Below are 23,850 nucleotides of genomic sequence, written 5' to 3'. Positions count from 1 at the left end.
AAACATTTCAAGAACCTGTGTTAAGTGAGGCATCTGGGACTGTACTACAGCCCACTAAGTATTGATCTCAAAGGTGCAACGGATAAATAGGAGTATATTAATTAGTAATATGGTTGAAGATATTTTGATAGGGAGTTACTAAAGAACAGTACTAGTCATATACAAAGTTTCAACTAAATTTTCATAGTTCTCATGGGGAAAGTCCAGAATGACATTAACCACAGTGAAAAATGGTATTGTTACAACAGTGTCAAGAGTGAATGTAAATTGGAACTGTTGGCAATGAAATCCTAGTTGAATAAACTATGAGTATATTTATGTATGTTGCACATTCTGAATCACTGACTACTGACCACACTTATACTATTGATATTTTAATTGAAATGAATAAGAATAAAATTATATTTACTCTGAAATAAGGTCATACAATGGGAACTAATCAGATAGTCACACTTTTTTACCTTCCAGTGTTTACCTGCATTTGATATCTACCTTCCAACTAAATTAATTCTGTTTACTTTAACTGAACTTGCAACTGGTAATGTTTATGAAGTATAGGGCAGAGAGGAAGTGAAATCTTACATAATATTCTACTTTCTAGTCAACCTAGATAAAATACTTGTCCATTCTCATAAAACATGCAGGCCCTGTCCCATGCACCACCCACAACCTCCAATTGCACCCTTGTCATTGGCAAGGCACACCTGTCTATGACCATAAGTACTTCATACATCAACTTTGTTGCAACCATTATGCAACATTGTATACAGGTGTGACCACAAATTAATGATTCATGCCCATGAATGGTCATTGCTAAATAGTGGACAGTTCTTCGTAGGATCATTAAGTGCTGGAACTTGCTATTCCACATATAGTGACTGGCTTTAACAGTTCCTTTAGATCCTATGCTATCTGCATTTTCCCCCTCCACATAATGTACTCTGCACCACGTGTGTGTGTGTGTGTGTGTGTGTGTGTGTGTGTGTGTGTGTGTGTGTGTGTGTACTCTCCATCAATACATCCTACATTCATGAAAATACAGATAATTATCTCAGTACCCATTGTTCCCTGTCTCAATCTTCCCCCACTCCCAGGCCAACTTTTGTTCCCATCTCCCTTCTGCCTCCACACGAGCTTCACAATCCCTCTAACACTGTTCTATTCTACTTGAGCTCACCTGTAGCTTTCTATTCACGCGTATGTGTGTGTGTGTGTGTGTGTGTGTGTGTGTGTGTGTGTGTGTGTGCATGTGAGGGTGGGGGGGGGGGGGGGGGGGGGCATGTGTGCTAGTTACCAGATGGCTAAACTAGTGAGTGCATGTTCCCTACATATCTGCCTAAACCTCAACACCTCTTATTTGCAGAACAGTGAGCTATCCTGATACAGACATTGTCTGACTTTCATTTATGTGTTTTCCTGTCTCAATTTCCCCTGAAACTGAATGATGATTTTCCTCTCTGGATGCCTGTGCAGCATATTTAGAATGGATTTGTAACAGTCATTCTCATAACATAGATAAGGAAAAAAGTCACACATTTGTAGCTGAAGTCAAACACAAACAGTAAAAGATTGAGATCCAAAGTCAAAGAAGACACAGCATGACATGCTAAGAAGAAAATGGACAAGTAAATTGCAGCTAAATATAGAATTTGAAGAATGTGATTGTCAAATCTCTCAAAATGAAAACATCCCATTTTCACTGACAGGGATTTAAAAACAGTAAATATAGACAAAAAAAATAAGATAAAGAGTCAGACTAGCTATCTCCATTCTGTATTCAGTGACTTACCATTGAGCCTCATCACTAACTGAGGTATGTGCCATTAAAGTAAGGAGAAAATAAGTTATTCACATAGAAATGTCTTCATACATAGCAACTATCTATAAAGAAAGTGACTTCAAACAGGTGTGCCAATGGGCAACTACAAAAGGGGGCCTGCAATCTCTTAGTAATATGACCAGAAGTTTAGTAATATGAGATAATGAATGATGGCTACTTCAACATACCAGGGTCAAAGGAAGGTAACATCTGCAGGTTCAGACCATGTCAGTAGGGATATAATGGACACACAAGTAACTCTAAATAAGCCAGTTGGTGATATCATGCAAGGTTTACCATGAACTTTCTGAGTCCTCTTTAAATGCTATAATTTATAAGAAGTCTTAAGAAACTATATGTACAATATTAGTCCTGTTGCACTGTATTAACTTTTTGATAATGTTTGTATTTTGTAAGTAACTACTAAATATAAATGGAAGATTTGTGGGTGTCGTAATGGAAGAGATAATTTGGACATGGGCAGACATAAAGCTAAGAAATATAACTGCTCAGTAAAATCAAATGTGCACAAAAGTCAGGTGTGGGAAACCATCTAAAAACCACATCCAGGCCGGCTGGCACACTGACCCTCACTGTACATCCGTTGGGTAGGATTGATTCACAGGTGGCACACCTCCCATCCCAGAACTGGTGCTTGAACACACACAGCTATCCAGGCAGGTACAAACTAAGAAGCACTAGATGCAATATATTTAAAATGCAGAATCAACTATCACTATGACAACAGTCTTTAATGTCATGGACACCTGCAAAGATGCCAGATAAGTAACTGATTCCGCAGCTGATATTGATGGAGCAGATCTGCATACTTTCATTAAATTATTTACTGTTGCCTTGTGATGTTACCTTAGGAAGACCGCCATATGTTGTAACTAATCCTTGTTCATCTACATGGGTATGGGAAGGAATGAGGAGTGATGGGAAGTGGAGAGAGAGAGAGAGAGAGAGAGAGAGAGAGAGAAAGAAGGGGAAGACAGCAAATCAATATGAGACTAAAACCAACTTTGGCATATACTGAACAACAGTACCTAGTTGAATTCTTGATTGCTTCAGAATGTGGCCAAAGGTACCATTCTGTTTCATCAGCATTCTCAAAAACGCAGTCAAATACTGCCATATCCCCTCTTTTTACTAGCAGGTTTGATGGTGGCTGCAAAATTGACGCAATATTCTGACCTGAAAAAATAACAGTAAAAGAGCTTAAGCCACATTAATGTTATTGTAATTAACTTAATATTGTAGCTAAATAGGCCCTATCCTGCACTCCTTTGGGCAAAATTCAAATATGTTCATGGTCAGACTTCAACAAAACCTTCTGAGATCTTTGTGCAGAGAAAAGTGTGGGTAATGCACAACAGACAATATTTCATCTTTATCTTGAAGGAATGTGAGGCAATAATATAAAAAAGGAGGAGTGAGAGTGATGTTGGGGGAAAATAAAAAATTAAACAAAATTTTAAAACTGGACCAAGTTAGCAAAAATGAAACCAAACTAAGGATAAAGTACATTAAACTTACAGATACACCCATTTTATAAAATGCAGTGTATGGAGAACAGAGTTTGTTCGGGCCTATTTCCCATAGATAATGTATGTGTGTACATATGAAAATGAAAATATCAACTAAAAAGAAAGCTATTGTTCAGGCAGTTCATAACAGTGTAGTCATTTGTTTCAATAAATATCCTTGGTAAATTGTAAGGAAGTGCTCTGACTGTTTTCTGCATTATGTTTCATTTATGAAAAAACAGTTGTACACATGTGTTAAATAAAAAAGTATTGCAAGGAAACTATGTCTTTCTAATTAAATTTTATACTAGAAGATTTAATGATAGGAATTAATCCTATCAATATGCAAGGCAACCACTTATGACATTAAATCGGTCAATATATTCTATCACATATAGCTGTACACTAATTCTGTGAATAAATGCTGACTATCTGCATTGTTGTCCTTAAACCAGTTTATCCCATGACTATGATAAATGTGTGCACTTACAACTATCAGTATAGATGCAAGCTGTCAAAAACCTGAAATGGCTTGTAACTGCAGCTTGGCTTAACAAATATTAGGATAGAAAATAGTAGCTGTTGTAAAAGATGTAACTATGTGCTTCTCACTTACCTGGAACAGTTAGTACCAAGTTAACAGTGCTGTTTCTTGAACCGGCTTTATTGTGTGCAGTGCATCGGTACACACCATTGTCAGCGACACTCACATTTCTGATGTGCAGTCGATGTCCATGAATTCCAAGATGTTCAGACTTACTTAGTCTCTCACCATTCCTGTACAAATTTCATTATTGCAGCAAAACACATTACCTCATACTTCTGTAGTTACATTCTGTCATATTTCTAGTAAGTTTTGGAACAAGTATGGAAAAAAATCTCAATATGAACTTGAAATGTTGATTTATCTCAAGCTCATTTTAAGCATTTTATATTTAGGTTTGAAATTACCTGTAAAATGTATATGTTGATGCTAGTCAAGCAGCCAAAAGAAAAAAATGATTGCTTAACTGTTATAACATCATCACTCTTCTACTAAATATTCATTGCTGTAAAGTCATATAAATACTGTATCACGTTTTCAAAAGGAATTACATGCTGCTTCACAATAATGCTTCTTCATATTACAAGCCTGCCAGGAAATTTTATGCTCAAACATGGAAAATTTTATATATATATATATATATATATATATATATATATATATATATATATATATATAATGGAAGGAAACATTCCACGTGGGAAAAATTATATATAAAAACAAAGATGAGGTGACTTACCGAACAAAAGCGCTGGCAGGTCGATAGATACACAAACAAACACAAACATACACACAAAATTCAGGCTTTCGCAACAAACTATTGCCTCATCAGGAAAGAGGGAAGGAGAGTGGAAGACGAAAGGAAGTGGGTTTTAAGGGAGAGGGTAAGGAGTCATTCCAATCCCGGGAGCGGAAAGACTTACCTTAGGGGGAAAAAAGGACAGGTATACACTAGCACACACGCACATATCCATCCACACATACAGACACAAGCAGACATATTAATGTGTCTGCTTGTGTCTGTATGTGTGGATGGATATGTGCGTGTGTGCTAGTGTATACCTGTCCTTTTTTCCCCCTAAGGTAAGTCTTTCCGCTCCCGGGATTGGAATGACTCCTTACCCTCTCCCTTAAAACCCACTTCCTTTCGTCTTCCACTCTCCTTCCCTCTTTCCTGATGAGGCAATAGTTTGTTGCGAAAGCTTGAATTTTGTGTGTATGTTTGTGTTTGTTTGTGTATCTATCGACCTGCCAGCGCTTTTGTTCGGTAAGTCACCTCATCTTTGTTTTTTTATATATATATATATATTATATATATATATATATATATCTAAAAAGAAAGATGATGAAACTTACCAAACAAAAGCGCTGGCAGGTCGACAGACACACAAACAAACACAAACATACACACAAAATTCTAGCTTTCGCAACCAATGGTTGCCTCGTCAGGAAAGAGGGAAGGAGAAGGAAAGACAAAAGGATATGGGTTTTAAGGGAGAGGGTAAGGAGTCATTCCAATCCCGGGAGCGGAAAGACTTACCTTAGGGGGAAAAAAGGACAGGTATACACTCGCGCGCGCACACACACACATATCCATCCACACATACACAGACACAAGCAGACATTTGTAAAGGCAAAGAGTTTGGGCAGAGATGTCAGTCGGGGCAGAAAATATCACTTTGCCACGAAGAAAAATGATCCTAATCCTACTCCTAATGATCCAACTCCCCAAGACACTATCCAAATTGAACCATGCCTGGAACAGTTCCGTCCTCCGTCACAGCGGGACCCACCTCCTCTTCCTCAAAATCACCCTCTCCTAACCTTCCAGGAATTTCTGACTTCCAGCCTTGCCTCTCAATCCTTCTTAAAAAACCTTAATCCTACTCCCAACATCACCACTGCTGAAGCCCAGGCTATCCGTGATCTGAAGGCTGACCGATCCATCGTCATTCTTCCGGCGGACAAGGGTTCCACAACTGTGGTACTTGATCGTCGGGAGTATGTGGCTGAGGGACTGCGTCAGCTTTCAGACAACACTACTTACAAAGTTTGCCAAGGCAATCCCATTCCTGATGTCCAGGCGGAGCTTCAAGGAATCCTCAGAACCTTAGGCCCCCTACAAAACCTTTCACCCGACTCCATCAACCTCCTGACCCCACCAACACCCCGCACCCCTACCTTCTACCTTCTTCCCAAAATTCACAAACCCAATCATCCCGGCCGTCCCATTGTAGCTGGTTACCAAGCCCCCACCGAACGCATCTCTGCCTACGTAGATCAACACCTTCAACCCATTACATGCAGTCTCCCATCCTTCATCAAAGACACCAACCACTTTCTCAAACGCCTGGAATCCCTACCCAGTCTGTTACCCCCGGAAACCATCCTTGTAACCATTGATGCCACTTCCTTATACACAAATATTCCGCATGTCCAGGGCCTCGCTGCGATGGAGCACTTCCTTTCACGCCGATCACCTGCCGCCCTACCTAAAACCTCTTTCCTCATTACCTTAGCCAGCTTCATCCTGACCCACAACTTCTTCACTTTTGAAGGCCAGACATACCAACAATTAAAGGGAACAGCCATGGGTACCAGGATGGCCCCCTCGTATGCCAACCTATTCATGGGTCGCTTAGAGGAAGCCTTCTTGGTTACCCAGGCCTGCCAACCCGAAGTTTGGTACAGATTTATTGATGACATTTTCGTGATCTGGACTCACAGTGAAGAAGAACTCCAGAATTTCCTCTCCAACCTTAACTCCTTTGGTTCCATCAGATTCACCTGGTCCTACTCCAAATCCCATGCCACTTTCCTTGACGTTGACCTCCACCTGTCCAATGGCCAGCTTCACACGTCCGTCCACACTAAACCCACCAACAAGCAACAGTACCTCCATTATGACAGCTGCCACCCATTCCACATCAAACGGTCCCTTCCCTACAGCCTAGGTCTTCGTGGCAAACGAATCTGCTACAGTCCGGAATCCTTGAACCATTACACCAACAACCTGAAAACAGCTTTTGCATCCCGTAACTACCCTCCCGACCTGGTACAGAAGCAAATAACCAGAGCCACATCCTCATCTCCTCAAACCCGGAACCTTCCACAGAAGAACCCCAAAAGTGCCCCACTTGTGACAGGATACTTTCCGGGACTGGATCAGATTCTGAATGTGGCTCTCCAGCAGGGATACGACTTCCTCAAATCCTGCCCTGAAAGGAGATCCATCCTTCATGAAATCCTCCCCACTCCACCAAGAGTGTCTTTCCGCCGTCCACCTAACCTTCGCAACCTCTTAGTTCATCCCTATGAAATCCCCAAACCACCTTCCCTACCCTCTGGCTCCTACCCCTGTAACCGCCCCCGGTGTAAAACCTGTCCCATGCACCCTCCCACCACCACCTATTCCAGTCCTGTAACCCGGAAGGTGTACAAGATCAAAGGCAGAGCCACGTGTGAAAGCACCCACGTGATTTACCAACTGACCTGCCTACACTGTGAAGCGTTCTATGTGGGAATGACCAGCAACAAACTGTCCATTCGCATGAATGGACACAGGCAGACAGTGTTTGTTGGTAATGAGGATCACCCTGTGGCTAAACATGCCTTGGTGCACGGCCAGCACATCTTGGCACAGTGTTACACCGTCCGGGTTATCTGGATACTTCCCACTAACACCAACCTGTCAGAACTCCGGAGATGGGAACTTGCCCTTCAGCATATCCTTTCTTCTCGCTATCCGCCAGGCCTCAATCTCCGCTAATTTCTAATTTCAATTTGCCGCCGCTCATACCTCACCTGTCTTTCAACTTCATCTTTGCCTCTGTACATCCGCCCCGACTGACATCTCTGCCCAAACTCTTTGCCTTTACAAATGTCTGCTTGTGTCTGTGTATGTGTGGATGGATATGTGTATGTGTGCGCGAGTGTATACCTGTCCCTTTTTCCCCCTAAGGTAAGTCTTTCCGCTCCCGGGATTGGAATGACTCCTTACCCTCTCCCTTAAAACCCATATCCTTTTGTCTTTCCTTCTCCTTCCCTCTTTCCTGACGAGGCAACCATTGGTTGCGAAAGCTAGAATTTTGTGTGTATGTTTGTGTTTGTTTGTGTGTCTGTCGACCTGCCAGCGCTTTTGTTTGGTAAGTTTCATCATCTTTCTTTTTAGATATACTTTTCCCACGTGGAGTGTTTCCCTCTATTATATATATATATATATATATATATATATATATATATATATATATATAAAAACAAAGATGATGTGACTTACCAAATGAAAGCGCTGGCAGTGTATGTTTGTGTTTGTTTGTGTGTCTGTCGACCTGCCAGCACTTTCATTTGGTAAGTCACATCATACAGGTATACCAAATGAAAGCGCTGGCAGTGTATGTTTGTGTTTGTTTGTGTGTCTGTCGACCTGCCAGCACTTTCATTTGGTAAGTCACATCATCTTTGTTTTTAGATATATTTTTCCTACGTGGAATGTTTCCCTCTATTATAACTATATATATATATATATATATATATATATATATACTCTGCTGAAGATGTGTTGGGAAGTCTTGTCATTTTATTATAAAAACTGGAAAATGTATTACGAATTTTAAAAAAATGGCGTAGTGTCAACTGGAAGTATGCGACCTTTATAAATATTTGTACAGTGACTTATTACATCAACAATAAATTAAATATATGAAAATATTCATATTATCAATTTTAGCAAAAAGGTACTATCTTCAGATGTGACACTGTCCACTACAAAGCTTTGTGTAGGTAGATAACAAGAACGGTTACACACTTCAAACATCATGAAGTCAGAATGAGATTCTCACTCTGCAGCAGAGTGTGCACTGATATGAAACTCCTGGCAGATTAAAACTGTGTGCCGGACTGAGACTCAAACTCAGGACCTTTGCATTTTGCAGGCAAGTGCTAAGGCAAAGGTCCCGAGACCCTGATGAAACTTCCTGGCAGATTAAAACTGTGTGCTGGACTGAGACACATATTTCATGGATGTACATCATATCACTGCATAGTGAAAAGACTCTGTACATCATGTCATCACATGTCAAAATGACTCCAAGTGATGATTTGTGTACACTCACTGGAATATTCTCATCATATTATCATATGGTATAAAGACTCCACCTGATAACGTGTATGCCAATATTTTAATTGACTTCATGATGTCTCAAGTGTGTAGCAGAGTACTGTTTTTGTTATATAGTTGTACAAAGCCTCTGTAGTGAATTTTTTTACATCTGAAGACAGCAGTTGCATGCTGAAACCAATAACGTAAATATTTTATGTATTTATTTCAAAAATGGTTCAAATGGCTCTGAGCACTATGGGACTCAACTGCTGAGGTCATTAGTACCCTAGAACTTAGAACTAGTTAAACCTAACTAACCTAAGGACATCACAAACATCCATGCCCGAGGCAGGATTCGAACCTGCGACCGTAGCGGTCTTGCGGTTCCAGACTGAAATGTTTCTTTTCTTACGAGCCACCTCTGAAGATGAGATATCAGGGTTAATGACTGCTAATGGAGACATGGGCTTGATTCCTACAACTTCCACGGAATCTCCATAGTGCATTGTAGACAGCTTCATAAGGCAGTTGACCCTCTTGAAGGAGAAGTAGTGGCTCTTATCTGGATAGAGAGTAGAGTGTAAAACACATGTACCTGCATATTGTTGACCTAGTACATCATACACGGAGGATAACATAGTGTGGTCAGGACTGAGTGGTCCTGGAAGCATTATCATTCAGCTTAGTCTTACAATGACTATTATGTACGGCTAGACAGGATGAGTTTGGAGAGACATGTGGAACATTTCCAAAAGAAGAAAACAGTGGTTTCTTCAAGGAATCAGAAAAACAAACTGATGGCTGGTAATGAAATGCTAAATCTATCTAGGGCATTAAATCATATTTTATGAGGGCAACTAGAAAAAGGGATTGATGGAAAGTTAGTTTCAGCTGATTTAGATTTCAGCAATTATAAATTATTTTTGATGGTTTTGCTCTATTTTTGTCTATATATCCAAACCAGTTACTGAAGTAATTATTTGTTGAGGCATTCATCAAGCTCCTTTATTTCATCAAGCACTTTGGAAACACTGGCAGTCAAATTGGACATTTATTTACCAGACTTCATTACAGTAGAGAAGTGTCAATCATTTTACAAAACACCACTCATGTCACTTGTAAATAATACAAGTGCAGAATTTGAATGACAGAAAGCTAATGTTTGTGCATCTTGTCTATGTCAATATCACAAGAGGCAGTGCTACATGTAATTCAAGTGGGCAATAAGGCAGAGAAGGAAGTCATCCATGACCTTTCAAAGAGACTAGTTATATCAAACAGTTTAGTGAAGCGACAGAACTAAATGTTGGTGACTGGATAATAATTTAAACCCATCCGAGGTAGGATGTGAGTAATAGCTGTTTGTTTCTTTGTTTGAAAAAAACACATACTTTCATAAAATAACCTACGATAATAAATCCATTAGGCAAATACATTTTGAGAAAAGTTGGGGAAGTTACTTACATTTGTATCGTATCTGTAACAAGATCCTCACCAAAAACATTATCAATAACATATTCATATTATGATTTTTCTGAAGGCAAGTCAATAAAATGTTTCAAGATTTTATATCTATTTTTATGAACTGAAACTGCCTTGAAAATAACTTTTGTAGGTGTCCTAGGGAGACACTTCAGAAATTACGGTCAGAAGTTTCCACCTCCGTGGTTCACCATCATCATCACATTCATCATCAATAAATAGTGACCCGCTAACAGATGCATACTAATTGCACACTTTAACTTTGCCCATATGTGGAGGATGCTGGGAGCAAAAGCTTGCAATGGGCTCATAGTGCATTACCCACTGGGAGAAGCACCGCTTCCTTTTTCTGGGGCACCAGTTTACAGCTTATAAAAGAAATGAACATGTACCAGTAATTAGTTAGTGCATCAAAGAAGGGACATGAAAGTAAACATCACTTTAATGACTGAGTAGTCAAAACTGAAATCTTTTTGCTATAAAGTAACTATTACTTATGAAAAATATAGTGAGTTAACAGGCAGAAGTAAAAATATATTTAACTATGAGTCACTTCCACTGATATCGCCCATACTTGTGTTTGTGTGCAATTTCTTTTTAGTAGATGGTCAGAAGCTCATTCATCCTCAATTTCTGACTATAGTTTTTATCTTCCAATTGTCACAATCTGTGCTTGTTCTTTCAGCTGTTAATATTCTATGTCGATCTTTAAAACATAAATCAATTGTTTGCTTCTCATTACACATTTTCCTTCTGTTGGTCATTCTATTGCACTATGTAGAAAACAGTTAAGTCTCAAAATATAGCTTGTCCAATCATATCTTTAGTGGATGATAATTGTCAAGTCAGATTTTCTCTCACCATGATGTTCCAGTGCCTCTTAGGTTTTTATATTGTTTTTTCCAGTCATGGAAAATGGCAGACTGCATTGTGGTTTCGGTTGCAGGCCCACCTATACCTGATTAAGTAAGTCATTTAAGAATTTGGAGGAATGCAGATGGTTACTACCTCTAATAGGACCATGCCAAGTAAAACACTGCCACGTTCAAAACAAACTTTAGATTGTAGGCTTCCCAGATCTGTTTAGTATGGTACATTACAACATCTGTCCACATTTATAATGGCACAATTATGTGTGTGTGAGTGTGTGTATGTTGGATAAGTTTATTACTCGCCACAAAACACACAGTACCCCTGAGAATCAAGTTGTATCATGGACACAAAATAATTATTTCACGATATTTGAAGTAGCACATTCTTAACATCAAACTAAATAAATCTCATACTGCAATCAGGTGCAAGACTTACACTTTGGAATCTAGTGTGTTAAAGCCTCTGATAATTTATTTAAGGAGTTTCTCATTTTGCTCCACTACACTGAGTGGTCCCCACTGCAGATCCTCCCAACCTTATCAATAATAAAACTTTTCCACTCACAGTACACAGTAAGGGCCCTTTCACACAGGAGGCCATGCATCCAAATTGCAGACACCACACACAATGCAATGGAGCCTCCCCCAGCTTCCATCTAAAAGAGTGTGGCAGCCCTGCCAGCAGAGCTGCCACTGTGAGGTTCTGCTGGCAACACTGCCAGTTGATCGCAGAGTGGCTTCTGGTCACCCCCACACCACGGCACCAGCAGACCCAAAACATGCTACTTGCCAGTCACCCGTTTGGGGTGCCTCAAAGAAATGTATACACTCTTTTACAGCTCTTAATTGCAATACTTTTTTTTTTTCCTTTTTCAGGTGTGACGGATTGAAAAATGGCTGTAGGCAGGGCCCGGGCCAAAGAAAGCTCATTCTGAAGTGCTACTGGAAGACAGACAAATGAAGTTTCAACAAGATGCACAACTGTTACTCAAAATTACTCATCTGGGAGACAATTATGAGGAAGAAGGAGCTGCCCATAATGCCCACAAGAACCATTACGGAATACCACAATCATCCACTGGCTCCACAAGAGGAAGAGAAGACATAAAAATGTTTCAGCAGTCTCCTAGAAAGTCTGTGCAGCAACTGGCTTGTGAGACAGGAACTCCAAAAATTAGCATCAATCACAGTTTGAAGTGTGTCCAATGTAAAAGTTTCATTCCTAGATTACTCCACACTCTGAATGATGATGATCCTGACAGGAGAACTGAATTTTGTGAGTTGTGTCAAGCAAGATGTGCAGAGGACAAATAATTCCCATACAAGACTGTTTGCAGCAATGAGGTAACTTTTAAGTTAAATTGTTCAATTAATCATCACAGATGCTCGTAATGGGCAGCAGAGAATCTTCATATGACAGTGGAATACCATGTGAAACTACCAGGAGTTGCAGTGTGATGTGGTTTATGGGCATTTGTTTTGAAGGGATCTTAATTTTTTGAGCATACAGTGCCTGGTGAAAAAACTTGAACTTACTCCAGGAATAAGTGATGCCATGCATCATATAGATCTTGTGGGATGGAGAATGATACTTCCAGCAGGATGGAGCACCTTGTCACTACCATCGTGATGTGAGACCCTCCACACTCGCCGGACTTGATCCCTATGGGGATGAAGCACAATGTTTATAGTTCAAGGCCAGCTACAATCAAGGAGTTGAAAGCAGCCAATGAAAATGAATGTGCTGAAATACCAACTGCAATGATTAGGAACGTACTGGATTCCATCAATCAGTGTTATCAGCTGTGCCTGGACCACGATGGCCAACGATTTGAACACTTTCGATAAATGGCTGGTTTCCATATTTTTTCGCGTTATTTGGAATTTTGAAATTTTTCTGTATCCTAATAAATAAATATTAGTCTTATAGTCAAAACAAGAGTGTGTACATTTTCTGGGATACACTGTATGTAGTTTTCTTCGTCCCGTGTGCACTGAGGACAATTTTGAAACCGAAACTTATCTTCAAGATTCAGATGAGACGAGCAATTCGAGACACTTCATCGCAGTATTGTTCAAACTGCAAACAGAAAGAAACATTTTGGGAATAAGTTCTGGAAATTTTCTAAAGAGAATAATCGACTTTAGAAGACAAGAAAGAGCTAGGTGTTTCAAAAACATTTTATTTTATTTTACTTCATTTTAGTGAACGTAAGTATTTTTCAACTTCAGGGGGTCTTGTTTAACGAAACACTTTGCACAGATCTCTGCCTTAATACCCAACGCTTTCATAGTTCGTTACAGAAGAGGAGGAAGCGTCTCGGGGATTCTTTTGGTCGTGAACTGCACTGCAGGAAATCCGCAAAGTGAGGATCAGGTGCAGAAGTAAGTAGGAGTGAGTATACATATATTTCAATCAGGAGTCGTTTCTCAAGACCGTTTCCAGCAACAAATCGGAGATGCACATGAAGAGGAAAAAACAGCTGTACCTGGCGCGGCTACTTGGCGAAAGAAGGCAGAAAGAATATTGATGATGATCTGTAAATTAAGGTGCTTAATGCTAGGACAAAGCAAAGGGAAAGCGGAAGAGGATGAAGACAAAATGTTTTTACTGTCTCTACTGAACCCACTTCAAAGTATTCCTAAACAAAAGAAAATGACCGCTAAAATTAGACACATGAGCGTCATAAACGAAGTCCACTTCGAAGGACTCAAACAACTTATAACAACGCTCTTTCAGACAATGGCACAGTTGGAGAACATGGACATCATCGTCCCTCAATTCCATCATCGCAACCTGTTCCTGGTGTTCCACTCAATCACAAGAACTCCACACCACAGACAAAGCACATTACCATCCGGGACGTGGAAATTTTCCCAAAAACTTGAATCCAGACTGAAATAAAGCAGCTACGTCTCCTCTTGCAGCGAAGTGTCGCTTAATGAGTCCGGTACGTTAGATGTGGGAGAATTATTTTCAGTAATACGATGTGTAAACAAATGAGGCAAGTCACATATTTTTTGTCTCAGATATTTAAGAGTTTATTATAAAGCGCTTTTGAAACAATACCTGAAAATCACTACTACGTATTCGTTACAGTTATAACTAAAACTGTAAACACCACTCCTAACAACAAACGATTAGCTACTGATTAGACTTCAATGTCACGAAAATCTCTTGCTGCTATAAGGCTTTACTGACACTCACGTAACTGAAAATTTTATCACAGTAACTTCTTCAATCATTGTTCAATGTGTGAAATAACCCTTTTATGTCACAATCAGCAATAAAAGTGTACACCCAAACTACTATTTTTGTTTGGATTCTCTTTTTATTCTGTTGTCGCACACAAAGCACAGCTGCTAGCTCTTTTGCGGCCATTTCGATACTGAGCGCATACAGAAGGAACTGCTCTGACCCCACTGTTGGCGTATCGTTGGCCTACCGGAGATCTGGCGACAGAGTTGCAGCGGCTCCTTGCACACGAAAGGCGCAGAGCTTCGTCCTCTCTGTAGACGTCATGTAGCTCGTCAAATGAATCGCTGCAACTCGTTTTACACAGATTCGTTGCTGTGTCATGTCTGGGTGTAGTCCATGTACGCTGGCGAGCAAAATGTAAGGACTGAAGTAACTTTTCTCATGATGTGTCACCACCAAAATGCATAGCTCGATGAAACTTGGACCGTCCATTGAAAGGACTGCTGCAGTATAGTGTATTACAGAGAAGAACAGCCGATAACTGAAAGAAATACACAGTGAGACGAACAGAAATGACACCTTTATTCAAAGACTATAATTCCACTGAAGTAACCGCAGTTTGTAATGGTTTCCCGGACACTATAAAAGGAGGGATGTGGTTCTTAATTGGCTGTGTGATCACCACAAGCAGCAAAGCATGCTCTGCAAAGTGTTCCCATGCTGACTGCAATGTTGCTACGAAGTTCTTGTGGCACGGTGTTCCACTTTTCCACGATCGCAGTTGACAGCTACCTGGATGGTCTTTGGTGCATGTCGACGAGCTGTAGCGTCTCCCCACCGAATCCCACACGTGCTCGATGGGAATTAAGTCGGTTACGTCAGTCGATTTCATGAATATCCTCTCGTTCCAAGATCCCCTCCACCTGCGCTATGCGATGAGGTCGCGCACTGTCATCCATAAAAATGATGTCAGAGCCGTATGCACCCCTGAAAAGACGCACTCGGGAAGGGAGTTATTGTCACAATAACGTTGAGCGGTGAGTGCGCTGTGTTCAAAGATGTAGTGGTCAGTATGCTAATGTAACATTATGTCACCCCACACTGTAATATGAGGACCACAAAAATAACCACGTTGGACAATGTTCCTGGGTGGATTCTGTAGTCCCACCACTCGCCATAGGTGGTTCAGAATCACTTCTCAGATCGAATTTGCGCTTCTCTGAGAAGAGCACATAACCCACCCCTCGATGGTCCAGTCCATATGCACTCGGTATCATCGCAAATGGTGCCCCGATGTGCGGATGTCAGCGCAATACAATGTCGTCGCGCAAAGAGACCACCGCCATGCAGTGGCCGTGCCACTCTTGAGAGTGAGATTGCGTGCCTTGCACTCCTGTTGTGTAGCAGATGCACCGCTGTTTGATGAGGTGCCTTCTTGCATATTGCACAATGTAGTGGTCATCTGCTGTTGTAGTTTATTACGGTCGACCATCTCTCCTTTGAGTAGCAGTGCCTGTTGTTCGGAACGCTGGCCACGCAAGTGGAACAACGCTGTGAGCAATACCAAGCTCTGGCTACGAACTTCAGACTTCGAGGAGAGGCTACAACCCTGTCTCATTCCCTTCCCAACCACTGCTTCCCTTTCATGTCCCTCGACTCTTATACCTGCCATCTGGTTTCTGTACAAATTGTAAATAGCCTTTCGCTCCCTGTATTTTACCCCTGCCACCTTCAGAATTTGAAAGAGGGTATTCCAGTAAACATTGTCAAAAGCTTTCTCTAAGTCTACAAATGCTAGGAACGTAGGTTTGCCTTTCCCTTTCTCTAAGTCTACAAATGTTAGGAACGTAGGTTTGTATTTCCTTAATCTATTTTCTAAGATTAGTCGTAGGGTCAGTATTGCCTCACGTGTTCCAGCATTTCTACGGAATCCAAACTGATCTTCCCCGAGGACGGCTTCTACCAGTTTTTCCATTCGTCTGTAAAGAATTCGCGTTAGTATTTTGCAGATGTGACTTATTAAACTAATAGTTCGGTAATTTTCACATCCGTCAACACCTGCTTTCTTTGGGATTAGAATTATTATATTATCCTTGAAGTCTAAGGGTATTTCTCCTGTCTCCTCGCTCACCAGAAGGTAGAGTTTTGTCAGGACTGGCTCTCCTAAGGCTGTCAGTAGTTCTAATGGAATGTTGTCTACTCCCAGGGCCTTCGATTGACAATATGCTTCACTAACATACAAGATAGCAGTTGCAGTTGTTTGGATTCTTTACGCGATTTTGCTCATACATGCCGATATTAACAATTGAAAGGATTCCCAACTGTTACTTCATTGACGGATAGGGAGGCTCTGATAAATATTACGAGCTGAAAACAAAGTTATTTCAACAGCTGCCAATGTTCCAAGAGGGGGAAGCGTATCACATTCGATTATCAGACTGCCTGTTCCCATCATAAACACATCAGTCACACTGAATTACACCCATACGAAGGATGCACAACTTCTCCGTGACTCTGACCTCTTCGTTTCGGACAAGATTTCAATGGTTCCCAAAGACGCACGTTTGTAATTATTTTTCCATTGCAACATTATTCATCGGTGACTGGTCAGGATAGGGTGTGAATTATTTGCATGGGTCAACTAGTACTTAAATTAGGTCATAAACCAAAACCATTGGTATGAAAGTGATCTTAACCACATAGTTTGACACCTATCATGAAACTTTTGTAGGTAGTTCCAAAATTAACTTTAACTATTATTTTTGCTTTGATTGGTTGGTGGTTACATGCCTTCAGCGTATTATTATTATAATTATAAATATTATTTTTAATATTATGAGTTTCGATTTGTACCCTCTAAACACTACTGAAAATTTATTAGGTGTTTTGTTTCAGCATTTCTTATATAATGCGCAGCACCCAACTCTTTTTTCAAATTTTGCTATTCATATTATTCATGTCAAAACTTGGGTAATATTGGGGCCGCGCGGGATTAGGCAGGCGGTCTCAGGCGCTGCAGTCATGAACTGTGCGGCTGATCCCGGCAGAGGTTCGAGTCCTCCCTCGGGCATGGGTGTGTGTGTTTGTCCTTAGGATAATTTAGGTTAAGTAGTGTGTAAGCTTAGGGACTGATGACCTTAGCAGTTAAGTCCCATAAGATTTCACACACCTTTGAAGCTTTTGGTAGTATTGGGACAATACGAGTCAGAGCCTCCACGTAAATGTAATAGTTACATGTGTAATCAATGTACTCCTAGATATATTTTAAGTTGAATGGTGTAGTGAACGCATCCTCTGTAACTGGCGAATGTGACGTCACTCAAAGGGTACAGGAGGGAATCAGAGTATGGAGCAAGGAGGCACTTTGTGGTTGGCAGCCCGAGGGCAAGTATATGATCGTAAACGAGGAGTTCAATAAAAGTATTGACTGCAAATTGAACAGTTGTAAGGTTCAAGTCTATACGACAAGTTCATAGTCCGTTTCATAGCGTTTTTGCGTCCACAACATTCTGCTACCAGTATCAGAGATCTAACAGTACATATACCGATAGACGTTACACGAAGTGATTGCCGAATCCACGGTAGCCAGTGTACTGCGAGTCGACGGCGACGGGTGAAGCTTGCTTCCTCATCTTCCTCCGCTCACGGCAACCCACTGAGAATTAATTCAGGGCGTTTTACACTAATTAGAATTCGAACTTGGGCTCTGTCTGTAATAATCACGTCATCAACGGAAAATTGAACTAATACACTATACCTCCTTTTCTTTACTCTTACAGTGTTTCCCCCTTCCTCTTGTTCCTGTATTTTACAATTTTATTATTCAGGTTAAGTATCTATAATTCCTGACTGATTTATTCACTCGTCCGTCCATCCAATAATGTGAGTCCCACAATTCATCGTTGGAAACTTATGTTTGCATCCTCCTTCTTCTGGCCTACTGTTTTTGTTTATTTTGAAGTGTGACTACATTCGCATCCCTATCTGAAATTTCTTCCTCATGTCAACATTCTCTGAAGAGATCAGTTTAGCTCGAATTTTTAACTTCCTGGACTTTCTTTCTGTTACCCAATTACAATAGTTTACTGCCCTTTAAAAGATTAGTACAAATGAGTTCATGACCTCGGAACCTCGGATTAAATTTCACATTAATATGTTACCCAATTTAAATTAACAACTAAGGGGAGTAAGCGTTATTGTGCCAATATTCTTTGAAAATTTACTTCAACCCTATTTCTAAAAAGCTACGATGTTTAGTCATTATTATTATTATAAATGATAGCTCTACTTAACAGCTATCGAAAAAAGCCTTAACAATATTTTATTCAAAATGATGTTTGTAATTAACTAAAATTTAATTTAAATTGTTGTACTGTAAAACTCATAGAAATTGTATATGAAATTAATCAAACTCTTCCAAATTGCATATCAGAACATGTAGAGCAATACGTGGCCCATTTTTTGTGTAAGAACGAAAATCATCTAATGATTAGTAATTGTTATTTTGTAAATCTTACATTTAACAATGTATTCAATTGTTTAGTTTTATATAAAAGGAAGTGCCGCATGAGCCACGAGAGGCAGTTAGTCAGTCAGTAAGGAAGAAGCACCTAAAAGAGTAACAGGCAGTCGGAGGCAGTGAGAGAGTCAGTCAGTGAATCTACATTATTATCTTTCGGAAGCTGTCAAACAACAAATATGTACATCCAAATCGGTCACAATACAAGACAAGAAAAGTGATATACTCTGTGTTTTATTTAAAAATTAGTGTGTCAGAAACGTCGACAGCTTTATGAAGCAACAACCTCCCCAAGGATATCATTCGCTATTTCATCATATGGAGCAGCTAAGTTATTATGTGAACTTTAATTAGTTGTGGTTGAAATTTTATAGTTTTCACTCGTCATCGTACTTGTGAATGGTGGGGGCCCAAACTATTAAGTTGCTCCAGTGGTATGCTCGACACTGTCCAATTATAGATAAAACTATAGAAACTGTATATTTTATCCTCACTCAGCGTCAGCGGTACCTGTAGTTCAAAAATGTGTTCAAATGTGTGTGAAATCTTATGGGACTTAACTTCTAAGGTTGTCAGTCCCTAAGCTTACACACTACTTAACCTAAATTATCCTAAGGACAAACACAGACACCCATGCCCGAGGGAGGACTCGAACCTCGGCCGGGATCAGCCGCACAGTCCATGACTGCAGCGCCTGAGACCGCTCGGCTAATCCCGTGCGGCTACCTGTAATTAAAATGCTTCCCTCTACTCACATATTTAAGTGTGGCATTTTAGTTTCCAACATCTACAATCGAAAGGGAATGTTCACACAGTTATTATTTTATATTACTTAATTGCTGTCTGTCATTCGCTATCCGAAAGGACCTGTTGCTGTGCCGTCTTTGTTCGAATTTCATCGTTGGATAAATACGCAATGTCATATAAAGCTTTGTTTTCGTGTTTCTTTTAACACATGTAAGGCTACTTTGTTTATGCTAAAACATCAAAAGAACACTTGTCGCTATCACATGTAATCATGTGTGCACTACTACTATGTTGGAACTGATACCTGCTTGTCATCAATGTCACTTACATTAAGCATTTCATAGTATAGTAATGTACATACATAACTCAGTGCAGCAGGCAAACTATGCTATATGCCACATATTACTGGATTCGATATTGGATATCAAGCAAGTGGAAACTGCAAGGAACCACCTCTGTCATTCTATAATATGTTTCAATGCCAAAACATTTTTAGAACAACTAGCGTTTATATGGCGGCATCTTACGTTGATGTTGCGATGGTTTCTTAGAGCCTAGTGTGTAAGAGGCAGCTAAATACCAACGAGACAGATGGAAAGGAAGTAAGTAAGCTGTTTATTATTTCAAAAGTAATGGCGGTAACTGTTCATTCATTTATCCCACTGTGGGACAAGATGCAACTTATTGGCTTCTTGCACATCTCAAAAATGCAAATAAGCTATTACTGACCTTCCTCTGTGAGTAACGTACCGCGTCCACAAGGGCACGTTGAGCTTGTTAAATGCATATTTTACATTTTTTTCTGTGGCATGGTTTGATTACTGCTACTATTAAGCAGATTTTAATAAGTCAAAATTTGAACACAATATTCTTATAAGCCGGTTTATAACAACAAACACAAATTAATTCGCAATCTATGATTTACTGCCATTCGTGGTATATCTCTAAACATTCTAGACACAATCCTACACCAGCAGATTTCCCATATTTTGCATGAACTGCTGATGGCTTGTTAGCAGTACAAGCTTACACACCTCCTCTTCTCCCCAGTTTTCTTGATGTAGTGTTTTATGCCGTCATATATCTCTTGCAACACGCGATTAGAAACGATTGGTAGAAGGTCCGCCTGCTCCTTTTACAAGCTTGTAAAACTTCTCTTCTGTATTCCTGGCTCCTGTTCCTTTCTTCGGCTCCCAGGAATTACGTACGTACACTCCTGTAAATTGAAATAAGAACACCGTGAATTCATTGTCCCAGGAAGGGGAAACTTTATTGACACATTCCTGGGGTCAGATACATCACACTGACAGAACCACAGGCACATAGACACAGGCAACAGAGCATGCACAATGTCGGCACTAGTACAGTGTATATCCACCTTTCGCAGCAATGCAGGCTGCTATTCTCCCATGGAGACGATCGTAGAGATGCTGGATGTAGTCCTGTGGAACGGCTTGCCATGCCATTTCCACCTGGCGCCTCAGTTGGACCAGCGTTCGTGCTGGAAGTGCAGACCGCGTGAGACGACGCTTCATCCAGTCCCAAACATGGTCAATGGGGGACAGATCCGGAGATCTTGCTGGCCAGGGTAGTTGACATACACCTTCTAGAGCACGTTGGGTGGCACGGGATACATGCGGACGTGCATTGTCCTGTTGGAACAGCAAGTTCCCTTGCCGGTCTAGGAATGGTAGAACGATGGGTTCGATGACGGTTTGGATGTACCGTGCACTATTCAGTGTCCCCTCGACGATCACCAGTGGTGTACGGCCAGTGTAGGAGATCGCTCCCCACACCATGATGCCGGGTGTTGGCCCTGTGTGCCTCGGTCGTATGCAGTCCTGATTGTGGCGCTCACCTGCACGGCGCCAAACACGCATACGACCATCATTGGCACCAAGGCAGAAGCGACTCTCATCGCTGAAGACAACACGTCTCCATTCGTCCCTCCATTCACGCCTGTCGCGACACCACTGGAGGCGGGCTGCACGATGTTGGGGCGTGAGCGGAAGACGGCCTAACGGTGTGCGGGACCGTAGCCCAGCTTCATGGAGACGGTGGCGAATGGTCCTCGCCGATACCCGAGGAGCAACAGTGTCCCTAATTTGCTGGGAAGTGGCGGTGCGGTCCCCTACGGCACTGCGTAAGATCCTACGGTCTTGGCGTGCATCCGTGCGTCGCTGCGGTCCGGTCCCAGGTCGACGGGCACGTGCACCTTCCGCCGACCACTGGCGACAACATCGATGTACTGTGGAGACCTCACGCCCCACGTGTTGAGCAATTCGGCGGTACGTCCACCCGGCCTCCCGCATGCCCACTATACGCCCTCGCTCAAAGTCCGTCAACTGCACATACGGTTCACGTCCACGCTGTCGCGGCATGCTACCAGTGTTAAAGACTGCGATGGAGCTCCGTATGCCACGGCAAACGCTGACACTGACGGCGGCGGTGCACAAATGCTGCGCAGCTAGCGCCATTCGACGGCCAACACCGCGGTTCCTGGTGTGTCCGCTGTGCCGTGCGTGTGATCATTGCTTGTACAGCCCTCTCGCAGTGTCCGGAGCAAGTATGGTGGGTCTGACACACCGGTGTCAATGTGTTCTTTTTTCCATTTCCAGGAGTGTATATATTAGTCAGCAAAGAAAGTAAACCCAATTCTATTACTTTTGTTTAGAAACCCATCTTGTGATAATAATACCATCATCCTGACAAAGTGAAAATTCAAAGTCTCCCATTTCGTTTTTAAGTAATTCTTGGTTTGACGAAAATGGGGCAAGATTTGGGAGCTCTTTTTTTTTTCTTTAATAGCGCCTGTTCCTCCATAACTTTCTTCTCTTAAGAAGGACAGCAAATTCTGCAAAGAGGTTGTCAAAGAAAAAATGGAGCAATAATTCCAATATTCCCCGTGTTAAATCATCTATCAGCTGTATCCGCACTAAATTGTTCTTCGTATACTGTATTTACATTTGGCGAGGAAAGGAAAAATTTAAAAGGTATCTAGAAGTGCTAGATAAACATCATGTTTTATATTTTATACACAAGTCGTATTGTCGTCGTCCCCCCCCCCCCCCCCCCCCCCCGATAAACGGTTTGCAAGAGTGTCTCCCAAACTATTTTATCACTGATTTCATCAGAAAACATATGTTGCTGAGGGACAAATAGCTTACTACATTTGTCTCGTCCCCCTTCATCCACATCCAAGAGAATTGCAGAATGAGGGAGTGCTACGTAAATTCCATCAGCAAGAAGAGCGTCTGTTTCCTCAAACAGGATGTCTAAGACACGCTGCACAGTTAAACCTGGTTGTAAAGATTCCGCGAGGCCTATGTTTTTAAATAAAAGAGAAAAAGAAACGAAACCAGTTTTGACTCGGTAACTGCACAGCGTGTCCACACGGATACAACAGAAATACTCACGTGATAAACAGAAAATGAATCGACAGATAACGACTTCTTTAAAATGAAGCTCACGATAAACAGATGTAGATTTACTGCAAACAGTTTCACTTGGAAAAACAAAGAAGTTCTTCATAAAACAATGCTTAGTTGACATCAATATCTTTCAATACTGTTGTCAAAGTCCTACCTATGATGCAGGCAATCACAAGGGGTAAAATAAAGGGAGCGAAAGGCTATTTACAATTTGTACAGAAACCACATGCAGTTGTAAGAGTCGAGGGGCATGAAAGGGAAGCAGTGGTTGGGAAGGGAGTGAGACAGGGTTGTAGCCTCTCCCCGATGCTATTCAATCTGAATATTGATCAAGCAGTAAAGGAAAGAAAAGAAAAATTCGTAGTAGGTATCAAAATCCATGGAGAAGAAATAAAAACTTTGAGGTTCGCCGATGACATTGTAATTCTGTCAGAGACAGCAAAGGACTTGGAAGAGCAGTTGAACGGAATGTACAGTGTCTTGAAAGGAGGATATAAGATGAACATCAACAAAAGTAAAACGAGGATAATGGAATGTAGTCGAATTAAGTCGGATGATGCTGAGGGAATTAGATTAGGAAATGGTTCTGAGAACTATGGGACCTAACTTC

The 23,850-nt window shown here is 41.1% G+C and overlaps 1 protein-coding gene across 1 annotated transcript in view; it reads right to left on the bottom strand.

The window, feature by feature from the left end:
- The window catches only part of LOC124795955 (inactive tyrosine-protein kinase 7-like), a gene marked incomplete at its 5' end in the record, with an annotated part of 453,772 nt that overhangs the window by 72,767 nt on the left and 357,155 nt on the right, over nt 1-23,850 (bottom strand). Inside the window, 2 exons of the mRNA XM_047260035.1 lie at nt 2,869-3,016; nt 3,965-4,125. Of these exons, the coding sequence (XP_047115991.1) occupies nt 2,869-3,016; nt 3,965-4,125 (309 nt within the window). The remainder of the gene's footprint in view (nt 1-2,868; nt 3,017-3,964; nt 4,126-23,850) is intronic.

This window comes from Schistocerca piceifrons, chromosome 4 (genome assembly GCF_021461385.2).
Source record: "Schistocerca piceifrons isolate TAMUIC-IGC-003096 chromosome 4, iqSchPice1.1, whole genome shotgun sequence".
Taxonomy (NCBI): Eukaryota; Metazoa; Arthropoda; class Insecta; order Orthoptera; family Acrididae; genus Schistocerca; species Schistocerca piceifrons.
The sequence above is the reverse complement of the archived record's forward strand: the minus strand, read 5'-3'. Positions and strand labels throughout refer to the sequence as shown.